At 38.9% G+C, this 27,488-nt stretch overlaps 1 protein-coding gene across 2 annotated transcripts; it reads right to left on the bottom strand.

Moving 5' to 3' along the window:
* Positions 1-285: 285 nt before the first annotated feature.
* On the bottom strand, positions 286-22,638 carry LOC111266313 (lysine-specific demethylase 4C). Of its 2 annotated transcripts, XM_022843722.2 has the most exons (12): positions 22,352-22,638; positions 19,638-19,705; positions 16,502-16,640; positions 15,540-15,848; positions 14,447-14,681; positions 12,788-13,029; positions 11,925-12,263; positions 10,331-10,858; positions 5,068-5,547; positions 4,263-4,471; positions 3,618-3,861; positions 286-2,740 (listed from the first exon to the last, which is right to left on the bottom strand). In XM_022843722.2, exons 3-12 carry the CDS (start codon positions 16,628-16,630, stop codon positions 2,570-2,572), a joined length of 2,886 nt encoding a protein of 961 aa, XP_022699457.1. In that variant the 5' UTR covers positions 16,631-16,640; positions 19,638-19,705; positions 22,352-22,638; the 3' UTR covers positions 286-2,569. The 2 variants fall into 2 exon arrangements, with proteins under 2 accessions (XP_022699457.1, XP_022699447.1); XM_022843712.2 differs by lacking the exon at positions 19,638-19,705.
* Between the last annotated feature and the right edge of the window lie 4,850 nt (positions 22,639-27,488).

Raw genomic sequence — 27,488 nt, forward strand, 5'->3', positions numbered from 1 at the left:
ACGCCATGTTGTCGTGGTTGAACTGCACTGATGTTTTGACTCCTGGTTTTATTTTCAATGCGCATGAACAAGTATTTTCGAATATTTTTACCAATCGTTTCAGTGTTACCTCCGTCAACGGGAAGTGTCACTCGTATTCTGCGTGACCTTAGTCGGCTCCCTAATTGGGTAGTAAGTGTTCATGACAAACAAACGCTGCTTCAAACCATACCCATCGTCGAAAGCCACGTTACGGCATAATATAATGTGTATAGAATGCATAATATAAAATGAAAATACATGCTATTGGCTTGATGATGCTTTATTATAATTACTGGATTTCTTGTAGTGGTTGTCTGCCTCTGTGAGAGATATGTACACCTCGAAATAAATACAATGCCTTTCACTTAGAATTATGATTATGATGAGATGAGAATCACAAACAAAACTATGAAATAATTTAAATGTACAACAAACACACTGTGGAGTCCCACAGATAAACGTATGCAACTTCTACATCCATTCTTTCACTCATAAGCTGTAAACAGTAGAGCTGTTAGAACAAGTATTACCGTAACTGTGCTACTATTAGTCGTTGCAATAAGAAATAGGGGAGAAGAAGCGAGGGTGACAACACAGTTCACTACTGACGTTTGTTCTCTCTTCAATATTGACGTCCATTTGATTTTGAAAATTCCCATATAGGGGGATAACGGCGAGAGAGCCAATGACACCTCGCCGATAACCTTACAATAGAATTCTCATCTCTTTCATCGTTTTTATCTTCGTGGAGGTTCCTTCATGAGACAGATAAAAAAAAAACTTATTTTACGAACGCGGTTAATACGGTTGAATACCATTGTGGACACCAGAGTCTAACGACCGAATATCGACCGATCGAGTTTAGGTAACGTTTTGATCTCTTCGTTACCAACCCTTCGCCCGCTTCGTCTCTCGTGAAGTTATGTTTTCAATTTTTCCAAATCATTATCACTTCTAAGGATTTGCTAAGGACCAGAAGGTTCCAAATATGGTACAAAGTTACAATATCAGAACTGACTAAAATTGTAAAAAAGCCAATTAGCGTACAGATACTGTCGCCTTTGTGTTCTTTTATACAAAAAACGCAGTTATTTTGCCATATTTGTAACCTGATGTCTTGGATGATAAATATGATTTTTCCTATACGAACTTTCGCTTGCTTCTAAGCGCCTAACCGGTCCGTCACAAAATCACATTCAGCCCACACGTTAGTTTCTTCAGACGCGACCGTTATCAACAGATTATGACACTTTGCTTATCGATAGCGTATTGATAGTAATTGCGTGATGCTAAGTATAACCTTGTAATAATTTGGTTGTGTACATCTCTGCAGTTGTCACTGAGCATAGAACCTGTACCGTAAACTGTTTAATGGCGTAGATACGCATAAGCGATAGTAGTACTATAGGACAGCAGAATAAATAAATATCGAAAAACATAATATACAACCTTTTGCAATAACGACCCGCATTGCATGTTGATAACGGGCACAATCGCACTTGTCTGTCATGTCCTAAACCACATAGACCTTTCTAACAGTTGCTGCAAAGGTCCGCATACCCTAACTCTTTCATCCAATGAGTTGATCATCAATTCGTCTCACTTCCCATTCAATCAATCAATATAATCGCTCTTTATAATATATGTATATATAACTTCTAGTTAAGGATTTGACCTTTTATTAGCAAAACAGTACGGAAGAATAAGTGTAGCAATACGGTACCCAATTAAATCAAAACAATGAATTCCTTTGTTATTATAGTCGAATTCGCTATCATATAGCATAATGTATGACTGCGTACTCGTTCTATGTCCTAGAACGGCGGTGTTTCTATATATATGGGCTGATGACCTCTTGACGTTTCCGTTGGTTCTCCGGCGATTTGTACACAAAGATACAGATACTAATCGGACAGGTGTACATGTATTCTGTTGTTGGCATATTACTCGAGTTATTTTGTTCCAGATCTCACGATTAACACAGTGATCGTTTTCATGAGCACTTACAGCCCACCGTCAGTCCCTCGTAGGAGTCAGTATTACTATTATTTTGGTCGTAACGCAATATCGTGTAATAACTTCTTGTACATAAACTCCCGTATTCACCGAGATCATCAATTTCCTCGTATCCGGAATTCACGCACGTACTCAGTTAAATTCATATGTTTATACATAGATGCGTTATGTGGCATGCTCCACTGTGAGTGTCTCGGCTACATCCACTCCATTAAGCTCGAAAACTTCAGGGTTAGAATTAGTGCCTTCAGTTAGCGTCGCCCATGATAGAATCGATTCGTTTTGCCGGGAAAATACATGCAAGTACGCCTTGTCTAAGAGTTTTCGATAATAAAATGAGTTAAAGCAAAGTTGCCTTCCTATAACAGCATATTTGACTTATTTTCAAAAAGGAGACAACGTGCACACATGTACATGTATAAGTGAGCACGACTTCTTATTTACTACAAGTACTGCTACCAGGAAAAGGTAGGTGCTGTTTTGCTGATTTTGTTTTGAGCTGTAGCCAACATGCTTGAACAACGACTGACATTCAGTCCTCCATGAAGTCGATATAGCCAAAGCCCTCATAGTGGTTGTACGGCACCCGTTTTCGCTTTGATCCCAAAGCGACAGTAGCTGACCCGGTCGAAGAACCATTATTATCGGTTGCCGTCACCCCAATAGACGTGCCATCATCGTGGGCGGCCTCAGAAGCGAACGACTGTAATCATCACAGGGAAAGCCCGAGGTTTGATTAAAATTTCTCTAAGTCCATATAATAACTTTTACAATGTCTAATGGGGATTTTACTTAGCAATACTCAGCTTAATCGTAAGTCGTTACTGTGTGAGTATCAAAAAATGCTCATTGCTTTACTTTTTTTACTAGACTTTTACTAGACATGGGTCTGCTCATTTTTTTTTTATCAATTGATAACGCTGCAGTGCACTATTCTCAAATGGTAGTATACACTTTGATTACCGAGGTAGACCTCGGCTATGAAATCAAACTTTTCCATTTATATATTTTGGTTTTCACTTATTGGTTTTGGGAATTAAACATAAAGGACCAGGTACGAGAAGAATAGATCGTATTTATCATCTCCCAGTGTTTTTTAAAGAACAAAGCAGCTGAGTGGTGTACACAATCGTGATAATCATAGGTCAAGAGTCGATGGTAGAGAATATACAATTAGCTAACTCAGATTTGATAACTCAGATAAAATCTATGTTGTCATGACAACGAGCTCCTTAGTAATAACAATTTCTAGGATTTCAGTAAAAAAAACTCAACTAACCTTAGCACTCTATCCCCTTAGAACTAGATAATTTATCATCACTGGTCATTGATTTATTTTAATAAATAATAATAATAATACATGGAAATAAAATTAATATTAGCGCAATTAATAGATAAGTGAACTTATATATATATAGATTGGCATAACATTTTCTGTTTTATTACAATAAGATCGCTACAATACCCAGGTGCTCTAAGAATTTATATAGTGGTACTAGCATTCGACATGAGGATACGAACACTACAAGAAAAGCTAAAACTATTTGTGGTTTTTGTTATTCATTTGCATCTCTACTCACAATTTTAGAAGCAATTCTTTTCGGGATGTGTTCGTCGACACCATATACGAATTTTCGTGGCAGCGTCAAGGCGCTTTCGTCCTCAAACACAACAGTGCACATTGGTGTTTTCGTGTTCCCAGTGTAGAGACCTTTGTAACGCTGGCCATCACTCGGCCACAGAACCACAACATCGGTTCCATATTCCGGAACGTCATCATTCGAACATACTCGCCAATTATCATCGTCATCTCTTGATGGGTCTCTGTGAGTGTGAATATATATATGAATGTGTTTTACTAATAACCAAAATTACAGATGACTAGTATTTAGAAATTATAATATACACCTCTGGCCTACTAAAAAAAATGTGCGAGATATTAGGTTCCGGTTCAGAAGGTTCGCTAATGTTGTTTCTAATGAGTCTTGATGTACAACACTTGAGCAAAACTGACGTTACAGAAAAGTATCATATTAAGAAAGGTTCCTAGATTTATCACATATCAAGGAATAAACCATTTACGTGTACTTTACGCCCTATATATGTCATACATTATGAGTACCTAAAAACATATCAATTGTCTGCCTGTATATAATATTTCCGAATCAAGTAGCGCCGTGCTTGATCATTTGGAACAAGTACATAGATCAAAAAATTAAACCAACCGTTTAACAAATATGAAGTCTATGCTGAGATCATGTGTTGTAGAACCATCGTGGAAGTGCACGGAGTGATAGGTGTGATAAAAGAAGTTCTGGAGCGTTCCTGAATAGTATCGTCCATTTTTGTGCTTCGCATACACTTGACAGCCAGGCTGTAGTTCTAAAAATTCTGCCTTTGCCTCTGGCGTCTGCGCGTCTTCCGCTGTGGCTTGCTGTGAGATTCAAACACGCGTTAAATAAAAACTGTTAATATTGCGAAAAAAACGTAATTTATTTGCATTATACAAATATCTAATCGCCAGTGGATTATATATATACACATATATATTAAGATATACTCACTGAAACTATTTGGAATAGGTTAGCATTTAAACAATACATGTTTAACTAATCAAAAAATCAGCTAGTCAGCTTTTATTTAGCTGCCTTGCTTTATGCAGCGTAGTACCACTAACACCAACGTTCCAACTTCTCATTAAAGGCTGTTGGTGTCGAAAGCAACGAGTAACCTACTTGTTTAAAATATCAGAATAAAAGTTTACTTGTTGACGAGAAAGCTCGATTTTGTTTTAGAAACAATGTTCGTGCAGAATTGGAACTGTAGTTTTTACTGTTATAAGTATCCCGAGTATTTGTATGCACAATAGCCGCACAATATAATCAGCAATGTTTAATATTCTGTTTTCTAGGCTTGTCCACTTAGTTTTATCCTTAATAAACTAGTTTATAACATGGCCTTTATTTTGCTGTGGTTTGTTATTGGATACCAAACGTCGGCTGGGAGCCACTACTCCTATTATGAACCAACCTCCTTACGTTGCCGGTGCACGCTGCAGCGAACATAGACGGGCTCAGGCCAAATACCGATGTCAAACTGCGTCCCGCTGGCCATAGAGCACGTGACGTGCATACTTCGACCACAGTAGCACTGCACACAGACCCCTTTGTTAGCTAGAGCCATGGGAAGATCTTTACAAAGGTAGCATTGCAGTCTTTTTCGAGCCTTTGGCACCTGTTTGGTCTCAATGCCAGCTTTTTCTTCAAAATTCTCGAAATATACATCCGGAATCAGTACTGCGCAGATAAGATGGGCCCAGCGACCGTCCAGAGTCTTTTTGAGAGCACCTCCTCTAAAGCAGCACAGTGTGCATTGAGGTTCTGCTTGACGCCGTGACTGAAAAGCTTCACTCAATGCTTCATGATTACAAGCGTCGCATACCCACGCGCTTCCTCGGCTGCTACCGCCTTCAGTCCACTCCGGAGTAGAAGAACTCAATCCGTAACAAGACTACAATGATAAATCAAAACAACAAAACAAGAAATTTCGCAGAATTTATGTATAAGATTAACCATATAACTCAATTTAATTAGTACATAATTTATTCAGCTTCGCGCAGAGAATGGTTTCGTTAAACAAAGACTACACAAAACGTGCAATGGACCATAAACAGACTATTCGCGAGCAGAACTGAAGAGCCCCTGGCTAAAGTGACGCCGCTCGATTTTATTTATATAAGTTTATCGAATCCACTGCGCCTGTTTGGCGCATTATTTCATATCGTAAGGGCTTCTGTACTTACGATGCGAACAGAAATCGGTATCTATATTTTAACTCCAAGTGCACTTGAATGCTAGCCTGTAGTTCCCTAAGCATTGGATCTGTATCTGTATAAATACAAGTTCGTGCTCACCTTTCAGAAGTTGAGACACTAACTTTAAACAAAGTTCCACGGTTTAGTAACTAGGAGCTTATTTAGGCTGCCAAATAGTTTAAATGCATATCGGTTGCATGGAGTTTGTACTAGCCGCCCACAAGGTTCATGCGTGCACAAATTTATATAGTATTCGATCAATGCGATTCAGTTAGTTGACCAAACAGCGGAAAATGTTCTTTTTGCTTTTCAGTTAGCAACACTTTTCAAAGTTTTGCAGGTAACTCAGGTTTAATATTAATTTCATCTAGCACTCCTATAGTATACCACATGTAAAGACTTACTATACGATAGAAGCGAGTAAGGAAAATATCAGAAAACTGAGCGCATTTAGAAAGCATACTAGATCAGTTACCCCGACACAGGTTAATTAGGAAGGTTAAATACATACATTCGGCCATATGATATAGAAAAAGTCTAAACGACATGGATGCGAAATATCTGGGTATTCACATGGTACCTGCGATTGGCAAATCTTGCAACATTCTCGTCTGTTCGATTGATTCTCTCTTTTTCATGCATCGTTGTTCATGGCACCTGAGCTTAGGAAATTTAGGGGTTAATCTTAGAGAATCGCTTTTCTCGGATTTCAGGCACGTCATTGTCGATGTCCACGGCATTGAGAATGTCGCGTGAAGGCCCACTTGCTTTTTTATCTATTTGATGAATAGGGAGGTGCCAACTGGGCCTCGAACCCTCCCCGAGTTATACAAGAGGCTCAGAAGACATTTAAGATATTATGTTTAAGTGTTTTAAGACTTGCTTGACTGGTTTAAGTCCTTTCGGATAGTCTTCGCGTGGTAGGCAAAACGAGTCAAAAAAACATATGGCACTTAAGACGAATAGAAAGCGCGGGTTCCTGTTTCTTGTCATGGCAGAAAGCGCCTTTAAAAAACTTTTGATAACTCTAGCTACAAAGCAAATGCTGGTTAAGAACATATCAACATATAGAAGTTCAAACACTTAGATAAACAAGAAACTGACATATCTCAAAACGTTCTTATATGCGATACGTCGTTCCCCCTTTAACTTCATTTCCATAGCCTTTGCATAGTTAAAGGACAACTTAAGTCCAGTAGGAACTACAGCCTGTTAGGACCTGGCACCGGGTACAACCATGAATTACTAGATAATTTGCGTATATCATGACGTTGTCTAGCTGCGTCTAGCTCAAATCTTGACAAGAAGATCAAGAAAAAAAAGTGAGGTTAATTAATGATTTGTTCTTATAGTCTGAGAGGGTAGTGCAGCGTAGATCTACTATCGTCCCGATTCGAATCTTTTATAGTATGGCTACTAACAGATTTTCCATATTTTGTGGCATATTTACTTGTACAAGTATCCCTAGTAGCCTATGCCACTAGGCTGAGCCAAAAGCCGTTTTGAAATCCACGAGCACTACATATACTTGCGGCGAAAGCGCAGTTTGTTTGATAAAGCCTAAATAAAGTCTAAATAAATAGATAAAGTCGACAGAATCAAGCACGCTATTATAGTCAAGCAGTTCCGTTTAAAACAATGTTATTTCCTCAAGGTTGTCGCTGTGTTCTTCGGTAGTTAACTAGACTACTTTTTAAGAAAACGCTCGTAACAGGCATCTTCCTTGACTTTGGCTCGCCAAGGTACTGGCTAATAATAGTCGTCCTTGGTAATGATAAATTGACCTCGAGACGTTGAGAAGAAACAAGCCTGTGCGAAGGCACTTGTTAAAAGCACCATACAACGGACAACTAGAATTAGCGCGTTTTTTAGGTTCTCGTTTATAATTAAATCAAGTCCAGCTGCTTTGTTTGAAAACATTGCCTGAAGTCTCTGGACAATAATTCATAAAGCGAAATCGCTCCGCAGATAACTTCACTGGTAAATTATAATCTCATCCCGGGGTACCATGATCTTTCGTAATAGTATCACTTGTCCCGAATATGCCCGCAATGTGCTCTATTATGGTGAACGAGTCAATCGAGCAGGCTTCAAAACGAGAGAGCCATTTATAGAAATGGAATCTCGCCTTTTTTTACAAGAAGTGTTTCCTAAAGCTCGAGATAAGCCAGTTTCCATTTAGTTCAGACTTTACGGCAAGTGGTCCTGAAGTAGACTAAAAAGTCTCATTGCCACTCACAAATGCCTTCTTCTGATCAGATGACAGAGTTTATTGAATTACTATTGGTTAGAACTGGGTATATGAATGACGGAATTTGAGATGCTGATAAGCTGTTACGCTCAGATTTTGACATCAATACTCTGTTGAGCCCAATACTTATTACAAACACCAGAACTTCCATTGTGGCTTTTGAAATCGAAAAAGTAAGCATTGCTCCATTTATGCGTTTAAGTTGCCGCAAACGATCAGGAGAGTAAACCGTTATGAAACGTCTCGACCATAGTGAGGACTCGCTCTACTTTCCACGAGCGAACGAATGTAGCTATTATACTGATATTGGTACCGATGACGGAAACGACATTGTTTGATTAGCGCAGGACGTAGCTCTCTCGCTTCGTAAATACAATATAGCGTAACTTCTCCGCTGGGATGGCCAGTGGTTTTTTTCCTTTGAGCTTGACAGTAAACTACATAAAAGCCGTGGTTATTATGAGCATCAACAGCCCATGTTCCAGTTAAAACTAAACTATTAAAGTCGTTAAACGCGCACGGAACTAGTAGGATTAGCGTTGATGGTTCTCGTAATTCCATGATGCAATTCAATGAGTCCAATTCTTAATGATATGAGACGCCTGTTCATGGAGCCGCGCCCCATGACCTACCTAGGCCCAGCCCCGCAAGTTGTTTCAAAGTGGCGTCTGTTGCTTCATGAATGCAACCAAAGCTTTTTTGAGTAAAGTCTCCAGTGCAAGAGGAGAGCAGAGGGCAGCTGTTGCTTAATCGGTGTTCCTTCATGTTTGGGGTTCAGTTATGACGACGAGCTCCTTCTTGGTCTTCCATATAACGACGATTAATCGAATACCTTACATGGAATACTTCCGTTTAAAGAGCAAGGAGATGCTTGCAGATTCTGTACCTTTCAATCTCTCAGTATATTCAAAGTCGCTACTACAGACCCATCGCGCTTTTCTTCCTTTTTTGTTTCTAAAGTTTGACCATCTAAACAATGATGGCAGTAATCCTTTTGGCAATCTCTTTTGCTCAAATATGTTCGCCACACTTAACAACTTGCCTTTATGTATGTGTCAAAAACATAGCAGTGAAAAGCATCATCCAACGCGGCCTTGCTCGTGATGGCATCATTACTGATCAGGGACTGTCGGCGCCGGAGACAAAAAGACATGCCACTTGGACTCGGACCGAGAGAGCTTCCGCTTTGTCCCAAACCATTCGGCTGCTGTTATATATGCTTACTTATTGAACTCCGTGGACTCTTAAAAACTGCAACAGGTCCAATAGCTCTAACGAAATGTTTCTTACCCTCCAGAATGCAGATCCTTCTTTGATCGAATTATTACTTTTTCAGCAAAGGTTAAACGAAAGTCCTAAGACCTCAGCAATTACTAGCATAGTTTTTCTCGAAAGATGTGTGAAAAAGGCTGTGCAAATTTCGGTCATTTCTGCGTTCAGTGCTTTCTGATATCATGTTCAGGCTGGTAAATTATCCCTCTTGCATTGATACTAGGTTACATAAAAACCATTGTTGTTTTAGAGTTGAACGAGCATTTATTTGGGCATTTCATAAATACTTTCACAGACTACTCCATCGTAGTGAAGCTGCATTTACGAAATCGCCTAGATCAGCCATTGTATTCGGCTTGTTGCTGAATTCGTATGAGACGTGTAGCACCTTGTCGCACTTTTTACGATATACAAAAAGCCATCTTCGGTGCTGTCGTTATTTACAGCGTAACTTACAACTTTATTGTAGTTGCTGTTTTCTACTTCCCGAGTATAAAGCAAAAACTTAAGCTTTGAAGTCACTATAACAAGTAGCAAAGTCAGAAAGCGATTTACGCAATTTCCTAACCGAGAAGATAATTTTTCTCCCATTTGGGCGATATCGAGTTTGTTGATTTTGATCAAGGTGTTGCATATAGATCTCTAGAACATATAGGTCAATACAAGGTCTATACATTGAAATAAGATAACTTTTCATAAGTGAGTAAATAAAAAAATTGCCTATTTCGGCGTATCGAGCTGAGGAGGAACAACTGTGAAACCGAAAAGTTCAGCTCATTAACGCTGTTCCCACTCACAACACATCCATCATTCAATGGGCACCCTCATTTCGAGATTAATTATTAAATTAAAGAATGTGCGTTATTCTAAAGAGTAGTACTATTTTTAACCATAAAAAAAAAGATTCTAATGCTCAGGTTTCGAAAACACAACATCATTCTTCATGTCTATCATACCTTGTGGACGCGTAGATAACACCTAACGCATTTAACGAGATCCGATGAATCCTGGGTCTCGAAGAACTCCGGTGGATTGACGCCTTCTTTGTTACCGTGTTGGCCGAACGCTGCTGGCGGAATAAGCACCTCACTCTGTGTGGGAACAGGGCTATCACTCTCTGCGGAACCATCTGAACTTTCCAGTTGTGGGTCGCTACGCAATAAGCTGTTTTCTTCAACAATAATGGATGTTTGGAACGGTACGCAAACTGCGCAATGCGGAGATTGTGAACATAGCTGCCGATGATAATTACGTTTTGCAAGTAACAGGTCCTCTCTAGACAAGGGATTTGCGCCTGGCTTGATGACAAATAACGGGGCATGCCCCAACACCCAGTCCGGCAGGTTTTTAAGCTTGCGTCGGCCTGCCGTTTGTGCCACGTTAAAGACGAGTCTATCAACCGCTTGGCGTACAGCGACAGCGATTTCAGCATCGGTTTCTTCAACACGTTCCACTTTAACGAACAGAGGCTGACAGTGCTTTTTCTGCAAACGATATGAAACGTAAGTTTATGCTAGAATTTGAGTCAATTAGGATTACAAAATCTCGTTGGGTGTTATTAAACATATCAGCCTTGGAAGCCGTGTAGAATATCTATCAGAAGATGTAATTCAAGAAAATATGGAGGCATAAAAGGCTGCTTGACGTAATTTCTACGGTGTACGTGTTGAAACCTGGATGAACATAGAGGTACGTTTTTCCAAGTCAGCGCTGATGTCGTATCTGTCGGGCGTTATCGTATTCCTTAGCAAGTCCATTTTTACTTAACTATATGAGCTTTACAAAAGTAATGGGGAGTATTTACACTACTTCGCTACACGAATTTAGATTAATCTGAAATGCGTACGTCAGTAAACCAGCCGAATGGTCCAGTAGCCTATTCTAGATTATAAACAAAATTGCTTCAATGATGAAAGCCGCAGGTTGCATTTATGCTTCCATGTTGTAGTAGTCAACTTACGTTACGTGTTTTTCGATTTCTCAAATAGGTCGCCTTAATAATATATAAATGTGTATAATATTAGGGGCCAGTTTTCACCCACGATCCGGCACATTTTCTTTACGCGTTTGACTTGAGATTTGGCGTGTTTCTCCTCTTGACTCTTTTGCATTTACTGCGGCTTTTACATTTTAGCTAGGTTTACTTGCATCCTGTTTCTGTGTAACCAAGTCAAAGGCGCTAAACACTGCATATCGTTCACCACACCTGAATACATACCTATTATTATTCGCACGGAAAAAACAGACAATTTTGCATAATGTTGGTACCGATAATGAAAAAAATTTCAACAAATTTTATACAGGGGAGAATGGTTAAAACATAGATATTCCAACCTGGACGATTAGAATTTAGTAGAATCTGGACGGAGCGCTTTACTGTAAGCTTCCAGAGCAACTTAAAATAGCTAGCAAGACTCACACCCCAAAAACGGACCTGTTGTCCATACATGCCTTCTCTGTTCGTCGAGAAGTTCACACTGGCCAGGATTGTCTATTACAGTGAACAAAGTAGATAATATAAAATAGTTGTTAATACGAATCAATATTTACCATATTTGCTGCTTCTATTGACGTTCGTATTCGCTTCGTTCTACCTTTGCCAGTTGTTCTATCTCTAGATCCACTTCGTTTTTTCGCAGCCTCCTCCTCTAGTACACAGGCTTCACCGTCAGCCGGTGGTAGACGCCTCGAAACAACAGAAGGTATTCGTTTAGATTTACCATCTGCAGAGAGATATGTAATGGGCAAAGGTGCGGCATATACCCTTGACGGATCTTCGGGATGACAGCCCATGTCCCGACCGGCTTTCCACGCCTCGTAGCGTCCTGGTTGGAACTTGAGGACAAAACGATCCATGCTTATATGCACGTTGTCCTGTCGGCAATGGCACTGAGGATCCCAAAAGCGTAAACCACATCAATAAGAATATTACCTGAGGTCACGTTCATTTTTATATTCGGGGCATATTCTTAGCTCTTTTACTGAATGGCCAAGTAAACCCCAGTTACAACAGCGCATGGAACCTAACGTCTCTGAACGGACGCTTCAAACCCGATTAGGTGCGACACCCACCATCTAATATTCTCTATTTTCATATGAAGGCAAAATGCGTTTCGATTTAAGACTAAAACAATAATGTAATAATGGTGGTACCAAAAGTATGCTCCGGGTTTACTATTGCTTAACGCTTTATCAACAAATGTATTCGGTGTGAACGCGAAAGCAAATAGGCATTCACAGGTTACACTGTAGCATATAGTTTATTATATCTAGACTTCTTTGAACGTCTGAAGTCTTAGAGTATTGAATTTCGCATGATCTGCTAATTCTTTGTTATCCTAATGTTTGGATAAACGCTGTGGTACTTAACACCGTCTTTTTATTTTATTTAGGGCTATCTTCTCGCGAATTACCTGAGTACATCTTTTCCCATACTCTATCCAGCGAGGCAAAGCAAAGTTTGTGCTTTCGGCAATGTTAAAGCCCTGATTGTAACCTGCGTGGTACCCATAGGGGAACGTTATCATGAACTCGCCCTCTTCTTGCGTGATTTTGTCGTACGGAATCGAGTACTTCTTTAGCAACGCTGGAGTTATTATCGTCATCTTGTGCCGCAGAAAAGCTGGACAAGTTTTCACCAGCTTTGGGAAGAAACCTGCAAAAGAGAGGCTCATTTAAAGCGCACTGCGTTAGACTCTTTTCTTGGTTAGCACTGTCATGATACCAGTGCAAACAGGTTTCCTTGTTTCGATCGTCAGTCTATAAAGTAAACAAAAACAAACAACAACCTCTTCTATTTTATTCCCACAATGTCCATTCGCATTTTCCTTGTCAAATACAAACGCCGTATGCATGATTCAGATGGAACAGTCAGGGCAAGCGCGTTGAAACTGTTATATTTCGCCGAAGCAAACATTTTCCCAAAGCTTAGATTAACTTGCACGTGTATTTGCTTATGTACCAAATATGTAGCAATCTTCATGTATATGTCGCAAACATGAGAAATGCCATTTGCTATAGTATAGTAGTGAATAGGTAATGAAAGGACTTGTTTTTCTGGTTACGTTTAATCAAATCACGACCAAGAGTTGTTTACAAATGGTGCATTAAAATGAAAAGCATGTTTTTTTAGCATTGAGACCACCCTTTATAGCACTCTATATTGTATGAGACACTGTGTTCAGAACGTAATCGCGTGAAACGTTTCGATGCATTAAATAAAATAACGAGTGTCACCCCAATGCTGTATTTTGGAAAATCGTCTTTGGCCATATAAAATCCATTCGTTATCAATTATAGGCCACTACGTTTTTTGCATTTTAGCCGTCAATTAGTGTGCATATATCAGCAGAAATATATTATGAGCACTGGAAATGTTGACAATACGATGCAAAAACACATATAGAACATTTGCAAATATAATAGAGCAAATATCAAGTTATTGCCTGCAAGACGGAACTGAAAACGCATTTTCTATGTTTGTTGAACTGAGCTGACATTCGATGAGATAAAACCCAAGAAAACACTACTTGGATTCAATGTAATTAGTGCAATTTAGATTAGGGAGAGGTAGAGATAAATGAGAGCTGTTTGATATAATATAATTTATATATAATATATTAGGCAGCAAGGCGTTTCCAAAAGATTTTAATGGCTATAACGAAGCTGTATTTATTTAAACTATTTTGCAAAACCAACGCGACACGCCTTTAATGTTTGTATAAGTATCACCGTCTTCTTTTATTAAACCCAGAAACAATAAAATGCTGCTTTTAATTTGAAGCATATGTTTAAAATACTTTTAATATCCTGACGAAATTATTTTTTTAAATAGATCCTTCTGCTTATTCCCTGTAATGTTATTATCTTATGGCTACCTGAGGTACTATCAATAAAACTTTCGATGCACAGTTCATTTTGCCGATAGAGAAGAAAAAACAGTAGTGCACACAAGCAATACATGAAAAAACACTCCAAAACTGCGTGAATTTACAAAGATCTGAGAAATTCTCAATGTATGATGCCCAGTCTATCCATTACGTGTAGTTGCACTAGCAACACTAAGGGCTTACCAGCAGCAAGGCGTTCTAAACGTTTTCCGTGCTCCGGCGGAATAGCATACCAGCTCTTCGGAGCTCCATGGTGTAGGTAATTAATTGAGTAAAGGTCCATGTCTTCAGTGTGCCAGGCAAAGGTGGACTTCCACATTCCAAAGTAGAGGTACGCTGTGTTGACTCCTTCTATTTTGACGCCATAGTCTTCCCCGATTAGATCCAAGATTGTGTTGAGTCGTGAGATGTTGAATTCCTATACTCAGTATATTAATAGCAATAGAAGAAAAATAGATGCTTTGCCTCTTTCAAATAATCCCAGCACTAGCATGAAAACTATAATAGTACATATTTACCTACAAATTAGCGAGAGCTAGTCTAAATACGGCTCCTTAATAAATAATTTGACTTGAAAACGTTAGCTCGAAGTTACATTAAGGATAAGCTCTTCTCCCACCCTCATTTGTAAGCCTCCCTTTGTAAAAATAGAACTACACCTCTTTGCAAACATTGTATTTTGTTAGTCAAATGTAGTTCTACACTTTAGGATCATTTTTTCTGTTCTTAAAGTTGTTAAACATTTTTTTAATTTGGTACTGAAGGAAATCTTTTCTTAAGCCCATGTTTTCCTGAATGCATAAAAGCCAGGGCAGAGAGAACAGGTGAATATTATTACAAATGACGTATTTCATTAGTAGCTTTTATATTATAGTACACTTCTCTTCAATAAGACTTCCTTTTCGGGCGCACCTTTTTGTAACTGTAAAGTTGTTTCCTTTATTTTTAATACCACTGTTACCTTTTCCTTCCTGTATCAAAATCAGTACTGCTCTATAGACGTGCTGCGTCATCCGAAGCGCGGGTGCCAATATGTTTGCCCAGCACACAATAAAAAACCGTGGTTCTGGGCATGGATTAGGTTCCATGTAAATTCTTCAATAGAATGCCAAAAATCGGTAAGTTTTGGATTATATTCTAAACCTAACGTCGAAGAGCAAATATCGATCTCATCTTTCACTACTCGTGATGGCTATTCTTTTATCATTAATTTTTGTAAATTTATTAAACACAATGAGAGTTTCCTGAATGCAAGGCAAAAATCGTTATTACTCACATTGACTCCCTCGTCGTATATGCTCCCGGATACGTCAGCCCCATAGATTGGTGGGTTGAAAGAAATGTTCTTCCAGTATTTCCGTTCGAGGTCTTCATAATCAAAATATGGAGGTGGAGCATACTTCGGCGATTCAGCTAACTTTTTGAACTCTGCTACAGTCATTTTCTTCTTCTGCATATTGTACTGTTGATAAAGTCCTCCACTTCCATGTACCTCTTGTTGTATGGGAGCTGGTATAACCATGTTCATAATGTCAGGAGAATCATATGGCCTCCGGCGAGGTTTCCACTCTGAAGGTGGAATAATCTGATATCATAAAGGAAGGGAAAACCGTACATGAAACGTCAGCTTTGGCTGGTTTCCCCTCGCACCTATTTTAAGTGTTCATGCTATGCTGCAAAAATCATTTGTGTGTATTTAGTGTATTTCTTACTTTTCGTCAGTGACCCCGGTATCCTGGTAACTAACTACTCGGCTGGAATCTATCGTTTCTATGTCACAGTTGATCCGTTAATGTACTGCATGAATCCTGCTATTTGTCTTTTTTTGTTATTTGAGAACTTGTCTTGCTAATTGCCAATAGAAGCACAACTATATCTTACTCCATTTGTACATGCCAAGTTAACGTCTAACCGAGCACGCGGCGCCAGTCTGATGACGTAGATTCGTATTCTTATGTAATTACTCCCTTTCCCACTAAACGTTGTTATGATCTCGATATTCTAATAAAATTAACATTACATTCTCTGAAAAATAAAAGCTCCCTCAAAGTTGTTGCTGCATTAGCAATGAAAACCCTCAGTCCTACGAAAAAGTCATATGTGACCTGGTAGCTGCATATTTGACAGCCATTACCGTTTAAGTAGTTATATCCGTATTCGCTTGCTTGTGTGCAGCATATATTGCGACGACTGGTGTCCCACAGGTAGAATTAAGCAATCACAGATGCAAAAACTTACCTTGGCAAGGCCGGCCTTATGAGCATTCTTACTTTCCATAAACTGCAGATACTTCGAAAAATCCTTCATTTCCTCAAGAGTCGGCCTGAAGACCATTATCCGGGGCGTGGAGCCTGGCGACGAGGCCATGGCCGCGAGCCTAAATAATTTATGTGAAGCGATACCAGCCAATTAGTCGTTATGAACACCCTACATTTCAATCTGAACAAATCCGTATAAACAAGAAAACGTTTGTTACATATGATAACTTCAGGGGACTTCACTAGAATTTTTCCATTGTTGTCGCTCGCTCACAAACCGGATTGTCATGGTTTTGGCCTTATTCCACAACTCACAACATAATCAAAACCGATGGCAACAAAGCACCAAGGGATCAAGAGAAAAAAATTATGTACAATATGTCTGTGACATAAGATACAGGGAAATAGCGGAACGTACTGTATTTTAGACCAAGCAAGAAACACGAAACATGCGGTCAAATAAGTCTCTGCTATTACTGAAGGAGCACAATTGAGGAAATTACGTTAAAGATAATGAAATCGACAAAATGGAGTGAGTGAAAATAATGGGAATGAACCCACAATATCGTAAAAAGTAATGTAGTAATAGCAGATATATGTAGCACCCATGTAATGCACATAGAATCTGAGTCCGATACTAAAACAATCCTGTAAAGGAAATGGTAAAAAAATGAAAGGATGCTGCAGGCATCTTTAAGTATTATTGCACGTTGCTTCATACAATTTAATACATTCATTTCCATGTAACATTGTTTTGCTGAATTCCATATTGCTGGTTTCCCTGTGTTTTATGCAATTCCTTCCAAAGTTTTTTTTTTTCATTAATCTAAGACCCCGCTTGGGTGCATGTTTTATACTACATGGCTGAACTGTTATAGTAAAAAATACATAATAGACAGCTAACAGTTCGGAAGCGGTTTAGGTATTGCAGCAGACGATAATATTGTCAGTCTCCCATCAGTGGCCATGTCCTTGACAATTATATATATATATACGCAAGTTTGAACAACCGAGATATTTCTTGTTTGCAACTAAAATTAATTGTAAGAAAAGTATATCAAGTGGAGGAAGTATTTCGTCCTAGTCAACCTGAAGTTGCCTAGATTTGAAATTGCGAGCAGACACACCTTATCTTTCATTGAGCGTCAGGAATTAGCGTATGAACACTGTTGAACATAAAACGCGGAACATTTAGCCGCTCTATTTTTCTACTCCTTCTAAAGAAACCGTTTGTTCTTGTTGAATCTGAAGAACAGACCGGAGTACGCAGTGTCATGTTTAAATCCTGTCGGCATGAACGATTATGAGTACAAGTGTTGTATATATAACATGAACTGGGAGCTATGTAACTAGGTAAGTAGGTAACTAAATAAAAGGAAGCTTCCTAGAACGAACAATAGTACGTGCTATTTCAATTATTCTACTCTTTAGCTCTGTTATCGCTACACGTTAAAGCAATCCATAGAGATCTGCTTGAAACTGGTTTTCAATGCTTCATAACCAAGGATCGTAGATGATGAAAAGACAACAACACAAAAGAAATGTAAACATTGAAACTAAAGTCCTTAGGAAGACTAAAGCTTCCTTGCTTGTAGCACACACTAAAACCACAAATCTTTGTTATTTTCAGCTAAGGAAACTAAAAATAAACAAAAACTAACCTATAAAGCGTTCATCAAATCTGCGACAAAGATTCAATAAAACGCGCAAGATATAAAAATGTTTGATGCCTTTAGTACGCAGCTTACTATCTCTATTCAGCTGTTGTTATACGAATAAATTGCAATCATTTCCCAGCTATAATAATTTCAGCTGTTTCTGATCACGAAACGCTCAACAAATTATATAAACGTTTTATAAGAAAGACACACAAGGCTGTTGCAAAAGTGGCTCGTTGAAAAGTAAATAGTTCTTAAATGGAATGCTATGCGAACTCTCCGATTCATGTCAGATCTTAAGACCCAGCTGTTGCTTCAAAATATAGAGTTTTTCACTGGTCGTTGTTGTCTCAATCTGGTATAACTTGTGAACTTCTGGGTATGAAGGAAGGACTGCATACTAGGCGGACCGAGAGATTAATATAGCAACAGTGTTTTGAATCCACACAGTAAGGATCACAGTCCAAGTACGCTCCGAGCCGGGACCATAGTTGTTTAAACTAAAATCATGCTTAATTAAACAACAGTGCGTAACATCTCAAGCATTAAAATGCACTGTATATATATATGATGTCCCAAAAAAGGTAAACACTAACCTAAGCGCGCGTTTCGACAGTATAGAAATTGATGCCAATTACTTGAATTCTATGCCAGAGTGGTCTCCACTATACATTCTGGAGAACTCTTATGAAAATGGCGAATTTTTTTCTTAAACAAAACGAAGCACCTGTACCAGGATTTTCGTCATGTATATCTCTATTAGAACCTTCCAAAACTGATAAGTTAGTCAAAAAAAAGTCCTATAAAACACTCTATTCGCTTCCTAGATCTCTATGTTTCGAATTTTATGTCCGGTAGTGCCGTTATGCATTGCACGGACGGTTGACTCCCAGCACGAAATGAAGTCACATCTATGCCCGGATTCGAATCTAGACTACAATGTGTATCTAAGATTAGCACGGTATTAGCTTTCAACTTAGTCGTTGCTAGCACTGTATTGACTAGCACAGTAAACATTTTAAGCATCTGTCGTAAAAGGAAAAGTTATAAGTCATTTTGCAATCAAAATAATTGAATTTATAATCATTTAAACTATATATCAATAGTCCGGAGTAGTGTGTAATTATATATATATAATTACCGTTAGTTTGTCATTTTCGGTACAAGGAGTGTGATAATGACAACGAAGTTTAGTATTGTCAAAGTGTATAGACGAAATTAGTGAAACATTCAAACGCGTGGAATCGCCACTACATAATACGATCTACATCATACACGCCATCATTTACGAGAATCGACATCCTAATCAGAACGCAAGCTGCGTGCTTAATCGCTCAAAGGGCTAATATGTCCTAGCTAATCGTACGACAAACCCTCGGAGTTGCTTGCATTTTAAACATGAAAATAACATTTCCAATATCAGGAGTAAACAACAACAAAATTTCAGAGTAGCCTTACCCTTGAAAGTAGGATTGTCTCGTCCAGGATAATCTCGCAAATAACACTAACGATCTTCGCTGGTTGAGCTAAGAGAATAAAGATGAAAAAATTTACATTTCTCAATGAAAGTGAGTGAAAATTGTTATTTTCGTGTCTAAAATTAGAGCAATTCCCCAAGCATTTACAGTGCTGTATTACACCGCACCTTCTTAGAACAATTAAGTAAGCGGCATGCATTTTGTTTAAATTGTGTCATTAAATGAGGTGCATATGATGCTGCTCGTAATAGCAAACCCACGCGTTTCAGCGCCAACAATCTCATTTACTAGGGGAGGTTAATATACACTCTAGCGCTTCTAAACATCGTTACCATTATCGAGCTGCCAGTAATTAATATGATATTTAAACGATGACTCAATGATCGTCAGGACTACGTTTAAACGTTTAGTGCGGGTGAACCCGCTAAGCTGAGGGTGCTACAAACTTGAAACTGAGAACATAAAGATGAAAAAATAAAAAAAGTCTTTTGTCGATTAAAAGGTAATAGTCTAAGCTTGTTCTACGGATAAGAAAAATAAGTTCACGATGAACCTCGTTGATTTTTGTTGAATACGCTTCACCTTATGTGGAAAGGTTCTTTGTTCACTTAAAACCTACTCTTGACGATATTAGCCACTGTCACATAGTCTTAGGCGACCAAAATGAAGTTCAGGTGGCTCAGTTCAGGATATTAAAATTGGAGTCCTCTGCCGTTTAGTAGAATGCCTAACAATGGTTCCAAAAGTACACGAAATATTTAAGCGAGAGTCTTCTAATTCTGTGATATAGGCACGATGGCCTGCTACTCTTGGAGAAATGTGAGTCTAGATCTGAAACCAAGCATAGGTAAATTTCGTTGTTATGGAGCATCTTTTTTTAACAACAATATCACATACAAAACGAAAAACATTTAGCTTCTGGGGCAAAACCTGAGGAGCTTTAGCTTGCTGATGGTCTTTGTGAAAAAACCTTTCGCAAATTCATAGGGAGGAATATTCGAAAATCGCGTATGAGCCATCGAGACGAATGACAGCCACAATAAATAAAATAGCTTGCCAGAAGTAATTTTGCCGAAACAATATTCCGCAATCGCCATTTTTAATGGTTTTTGTTAGTTTACTGAGACACTCTAAGAAATCCACAGTACTGAGGGACAAGTTTCTACAAAAGTCACAACTGAGTATAGAAACCAATAATATATAAAACGTGTCTTAGCACAAATGATTCATATGGTGGACAATAGCTAGACTGGTGTTCAAAGAAGTTTTCCGTAGTATTTCTTCAAATTCGGAGCAAATCAATCGCTCAGTTTGTGATCGACTGCTTGGTACGGCCTTTTCATTTACTTTAAAAGGTCTTTTCTTTTAACTTCTCTCATGAGCCTTTAAAAGCCTAAAAGAATACCTAAAAGTTTAAAATGGACAAGCCAAACAGCTGATTCCAGAGAACTTAACTACGCGTAAAGCATTCTGAGCCGTGCATGTGCACTTTTTGTTATTAAACGGCTTGGCTACTATTATTGTTTTGGCAGCTCATCATTTGAAACATGAACTGTAGCAAAAATAATGACTCTGTATTACTGTTCCTCGTTGTCGGTTTAAATGCAAAGAATCCCCTTTCCAAACTTTCCAAGTTTGGGGCTGTTACCAATTGGCACGTGCTCCAGAGGCGAGGTCAACATTGTTTACCTAGAGAACAAGCTTTACCAAGCGTAATGCGGTAGCTTAGTTACTGCACCTAGAATCTATCAGCAACAATAGTCTTTGATGCTAGCCACTCATTTGGGCTCCACAGAGTTGAATTGCATTACACTGAATGAATATCATCACAGTAATTAAAAGTCAGTGCTTTCTTATTCAACGGATACGAATGCAGACATCTCTTTTGAATTGAAAACGCATCCGTATGGTAAAGTTGAGAACTGGTGAAAATTTTGAAAACGACAAAAAGAAATGAGTTACAAGTTACTTTAAGGAAGCCGAATTGTATGTAAATGAGAAATCATGGAAACAATGCGACAAAAAGTAGTGCATAAAACTACTGAAATTCTAGACATAAAATCAAATACCCGAAAACCTTCTAAATGTGTATTGGAATAATAAATACCTTTAATCAAGAAAGTAGCTGAAAAGTTGCGCATTTAAGATAAGGGGGCTTTATAGCACAACGCATGTGCATGGTATGTGGCAACAGCATCTATCTTCGGGCAAGAAGGGTTAACGTACGGTACTGTGTCAGCATCGCATCAGCTGACGGCGCTGGTGCTATTATGGTGCGGCACGTCTCCGCAACCTTGGTTGGAATATGACCAATAATTGACATCGCCGACAGCTGATACCAGACCATCTGGTAAAGATTCTGTGGAAGCTATTATCGCCTAGAATCTTTCACCCGATCGTAAGTGCCCTCAGATGAGGGCTCGTAATGCTAGACGCAATATAAGCTCAGGAGTCAGCGGACTATAGCCAGGATGCATCCTTTACCAGGCATTTAAGAAGAACTCTACTTTGTGTTGTTATTGAAACAGGCAATACGAAGTGTTCTCAGTAACGTTTTTCTTTGCTGATCTTAGTCGACAAATCCCCGTCCGCAAATAAATGAGAAAAAATAATTGTACATACGAATATTGTCTGAATTACGGTGCAAACGAGAAACGATTACTTGGTCTATTGCGCTGTGTAGAATCGTCTTACCGTTTTAATGGATGCTTAAATATTTAGAAGCGGATCCAGTTTGTGAACGAACGATCTGATAGTAGCGAAAAACAATTGAGACCAACTATTCACTTGCACGACACTTCGATTCGCAGACGCTTTACTACTTTGCTATAGATTTGCTAGCGTTGTTGCCTGTATCGTCGCAGCAGAGCGCACAACATTCACACCGACTCCGTCCAGCACGGCCACCATCAATGACACGAACAACAATAACAAGCAATCATCACCAGCCTGATACAAACCCAGCTGCCGCCATCTTAGGTTGAAAAGCAGCAGCAGCAGTCGTTGCCGCCGCCAAGATCTGAAAGCATCATAATCAGCGATGCTATGTTAATATTGCCACAACCCTACCCGGTTGTGCCATAGGTTGACCTGGTCAATACCACGAACGCGCGTTAACCAGTTAGCGTTCGCACCGCAGGTATCAAGCGAGACGTACATATTTTAAACGGATCTAGTTATTCGCTTCTTGTGTAGCGGAGCGTTACAAGATTTGAGAGAGAAGCCCAAGGAGAGCGGCATTGAAATTCGCCGTCAGTTGTAGCGGCGGTGGCGATGGCAGCAGCAGCTGGGACATTTGAGCAGACAACAGACATTCGGCAGCGAGACTCTGCAGAGAGCGCAGCTCTCAGCTGACTTTCTAGCTGAGTGACATCTAATCGAACGCGGTATCTTCGTAGTGGTCCTAGAGTTGAGACGAAGTAGAAAGAGGACATGTAAATGTTATTCTATACATATATTCTGTGCAAGTGCATTTGTTTTTTGTGAAACCTATGGAGGACAAGTACATGTGAACAGCTGCTAGTGCGCCGTTAGACAGCCAGTGATTAAGCCAACTATTATAGGCTTCCTGAAGAAAAAAAGAAGGGTCAGTGCAAACACATATAAAGATTTACACCAACTCTTAAATCTATCAGAGGAATGACGTATCATATCCATAGTGATTAAGCATTCGTGCAGCTTAAAATCAACTTGTCATGAGAGCCATCCCGTGAAAGGGACAGGTAAGCGTGAATAAAAAGACTTGGTTCTCCAAACGATGGATTTCCTCATATATCAACATTTTGAACATGCATATGAGAGGATACGTAGATAAAATGCCTTGAGAGATTTCCCGAAAAACACATAAATACACCAGGAAATGTCAATAGTCCTAATAAAAACCCCTTGTGAATACAGATAAAAGGCCGACGGGCATTTTCTTTCCGGATCGGTTTAGTGGGCTGATTCGTTCTCTTAGTTCCTCTGGCGAAGGTTATTATAGGCAGTGGCAAATTTACCGGACTTGTTTTTTGCAAGCAGGCAACGTGTAAGAAATAAAGCTCTTTTCGTCTAGTTAAGCTACCGAACCCCTCTCTGGATTTCTCGAAATTTGGTACATATAACCGAAAATTCCGTCAGTTATTTTCGAATTTCAGCTTTTTTGTTTAATTCGAACATGGGACGCTGATAGATCGATAAACGGAGCTCAGAAGTTATCTTTTGAATTTTCCGAAACGGTACCAATATTCATCCCTTGCATTATTGGACTTACCCGAAGCTACAAGACATTCCGATCGGAAATGCTGAGTTTTATTAACATGGTTTGTAATTAAACTATGCGTAATCTTTGCTTTATTTGCCTTTTTAGTGGCATATTATGTTGACTTTATTGTTGAACCATTTTGGAGTTATATATAGGTTGCATAACATTGGCAAATCATTTGATGTCAGTATTAAGTTGGTTCGTGGCTTGTATGTTTTAACAAGTTAGGCAAAGTAAATATGTCATTTCAGTAATTAAAAAAGATGGTTAAGTAAATAATCAAATGCAAAGATTGGATAAGACTGTAACCTGACAACAAATTCGATCGAATACTCTTGTTTGCGTAAAAAGCCTACGCCTTATTTTGTACAAAATTCAAGGAAAGTGTTTGTGAATCCACCAAGCGTTCGTTAGGCAGTTACGGCCACCAGTACGGGTCATGCCTACAGTCACTCTAATATATGCGCATTGAAACATAAAATTCATTCTGAACGCATATACCGTGCATTGTAGTAACTATTTCGTCTTGTTCGATGAATATTTTATCTGATTTATTAAGGATTTATTTATCTATTTGCATCCAAGCGGTTTTTAACTGATATTGCTTACAACTTGTCGATACTACATAAAATTTCACTGAAAACAGTAATATACTGATAACAGGAAGAAAAGAACTAGGTGGAGTAATTCTCAAAATACAGATGTGTCAACCTTGATGAAAACGGGGTGTTTGGGCTCGCGAAAATTGTATCGCTTATTGTATCCTCTTTGCTAGCATGGAATAATGCAATGTTCAGTTTTTCGATTTGGTGGTTGCAAGAGATTTTTAGGTCTCGGATAATAAAGTATAATATGCATGTACGGGGTGTACCAGTGTGTTTGCTGCCTTGCGGCTCAATCTGTTCCAAGGTGGTCGTCTTACAAGGATGTTCCCTGCCCAAAAAGGGACTATGTAAATGCTCTGCGTGCCTGGTGGAGGGAAGAATGCAATGGCTGGCATTTATGTTACAGCAGGGCAATTTTTAGGCTTACTTCGTCCAAGTTATTTCTTTCTGCACATGCTGTCGAATGTGTCGAAGTTCGAACAATCCTGTTGATGGGACAGTCCATCGGTAGCTATCTAGACTGTTCTTCTTTTTCTTGAGCCGAATAAAACAATCCGTCCAAATTCTGGGGGACGGGCGAAAAGACAATCCTTTGAAATACTGCTGCCAATGATCAGTCTGTTCCTCCGTTTGATCGATGGCATTACCACGGAATGGTACTACGGAAAAGGGGAAAAAGGAACAATGACAGCAGACATGACGTGGCCAAACATGCGACTACTTAAACATCCCATCAGCACTCGCCAAGTGCTGGTCTGTGGATCACAATGCGGAAACCACTGGTTGACATATATATGCATACATATACGCACTGATTCGCGCAGATGTTAGGTTAACTTGAGTAAGGAGGCGACGAGAACGTACCATGAAGTGCAGCTTATGAAAACATCAATATAATACGATTTCTCAGGTGACGATTTTTCAACTGTCATGAGGGCTACTGTTGCAAAGAAAACCCATATTGCGCGAACCCAAAAGGGTAATTCTTGGCGCCAGCATTTTTAGTCTACATAAACGGGCTTACAGAAACTATCTGTCAGTTACTGAAACTATTTTTTATCGTTGTCGATAGTCATTTGCATGTCTGCCCATCAAGTTTGCCTGCTCATTACGTACCCAGTGCATCAAAAATGGGTACAAACCTGGGGGATCATGGAGATCTGTGCACTTATTATAAGAAGTCATATGCAGCACTGCTATATGAAATTCGGTAATTAACACAACCGTGTTTGACAACGCAGAACCCGCTACCAGGTTTGTGCATATTGGCAGTCAGCACAAAACGCGTAGACATCGTTAGATTGAGAGCCTTCGGTACAAACTAAGAAGCACATTCTGATGCAAAGCAATGCATGTTCTCTATCGAAGGGTTTGTTTTCACTCGAGTTCACTACCTATCAGTATCTATTGTTTTAAGTCATTGTGTGCAATACAAATGTTTTCGTTAACATATAGCATTGTCTCTGAAAACTATGGCCAGTTCTCTGTTATTATTACCCGTGTGTTATTTTCATGGGCAATTTTTGTCTATTTTCATCTGATGATAGTAATATCAATGTCAAGACAGTATTCTGCAGTTCGTCTAAGTGCAATTCTTGTTTGTTACTAGGTTCTAATAATAATATATTATGAAACTAAAGACCGTTTGGGCGTGAGAGAAGAACCTAGGTCTATTAATACTAGCTTTGAGCCCTTTGGAGCAAACTATTTATGACACAATACTTTGCTAATAAGGAACATTATAATAATAATATAATAATAAGGAACGGGATAAGAAGGGTTGTATCCAACAGCAGGGAGATGTTAAAGTGGATGATTTCGTGTAAGCAATTTCGGTTGAAACTAACTTAAGAACACCAAACCTAGCAGAGGCCACCAAAGGGGAGCGAATCGCGTAAGATTATCACGAAATATTATTAGTCGCTAGCACGTCAAGCGCATTATCGAAAAGCTAAATAGGGGACAAAAATTGTATATTATGTTGAAACCGTCACGGTACGCGTCGCTATGCAGGCAGCTATACAAGTTTTCAGGTAGGTTCAATGGACTTTTGAATAAGGTTTACAAACTGCATGCAACGTTTCTAGGATTCCACATATAAATAATAGTAGGTTTAATAAGTAAAATATACGAATGCTACCTTGTAGAAAGGTAGCTGAATCATGTATTCATTGCTTAGCTCTCAACTAATGTATTTTCTAAATATGCTACTACATACTGGCATATCATCAACTGGGTTAGTTTAGTTCAGTTTTTATATCTTTCTATTGACGATACAATAAAAAAGAACATCTTTGAATGTTTTTAGCGCTCTATCCACAAAGATAAATAGCATTTTGTTCTTAAATGATTTTGTTTATTATATTTGTCATTCTGCATGTTTCAAAGCCACCCCCATGAATTAGTGATTTGGGAATAGCAATCCTGGAGAATAAAAACTAACTCCGTAATTTCTAATATCAAACGGGAAAAACTTGAATGATTTATGTATCACAGCTTCTATTCCTAGCTCAAAATAATACTTTGAACAAAGAATGTAAAAGACGCTTCAACTGCGTGCACACTTTCAAGCAGAGAGTTACACCGTCTGCTCTTTTCCGGACTAGAAATTCACGTTGTTGGTTTTCCCACAGGCTGGGGTAAAAAATGCTTTAATCGGCCGAACTCGCGGTTCTTTGATATGCAAAAAGTAGCACCGCGCAGGGTACTCAACACGGAATGTCTCGAATTATTCACATTTATTTTGTTACTATAGAACCAACTTAGCAGCGTGTTAGCATCAGCTGCCTAATCAGAACAACACGTGTGTTCTTTCACGGCAGAAATTCTGAACGCTTCAGAAGTTAACAGAAAATACTGATATCAACAAAATTGAGGTAACTTATGCCAATAATCCAGAATTGTCAAGGTCGTACGGTCAATATGAATATCCTTTGCGAATGGTGTTAAGATGATTTTGAGCATTCAGACAGAACCAAAAACG

This window comes from Varroa jacobsoni, unplaced genomic scaffold (assembly GCF_002532875.2).
Source record: "Varroa jacobsoni isolate VJ856 unplaced genomic scaffold, vjacob_1.0 scaffold_113, whole genome shotgun sequence".
NCBI classification, from domain to species: Eukaryota; Metazoa; Arthropoda; class Arachnida; order Mesostigmata; family Varroidae; genus Varroa; species Varroa jacobsoni.

Coding starts and splice junctions, on each gene's coding strand:
- LOC111266313 (XM_022843712.2), bottom strand. CDS start 16,630: ATGGCCTCGTCGCCAGGCTCCACGCCCCGGATAATGGTCTTCAGGCCG. Junction 4,472..5,067: donor TGCACCGGCAACGTAAGGAG/GTTGGTTCATAA, acceptor TGAATCTCACAG/CAAGCCACAGCGGAAGACGC. Junction 3,862..4,262: donor GACTTCATATTTGTTAAACG/GTTGGTTTAATT, acceptor TCACACTCACAG/AGACCCATCAAGAGATGACG.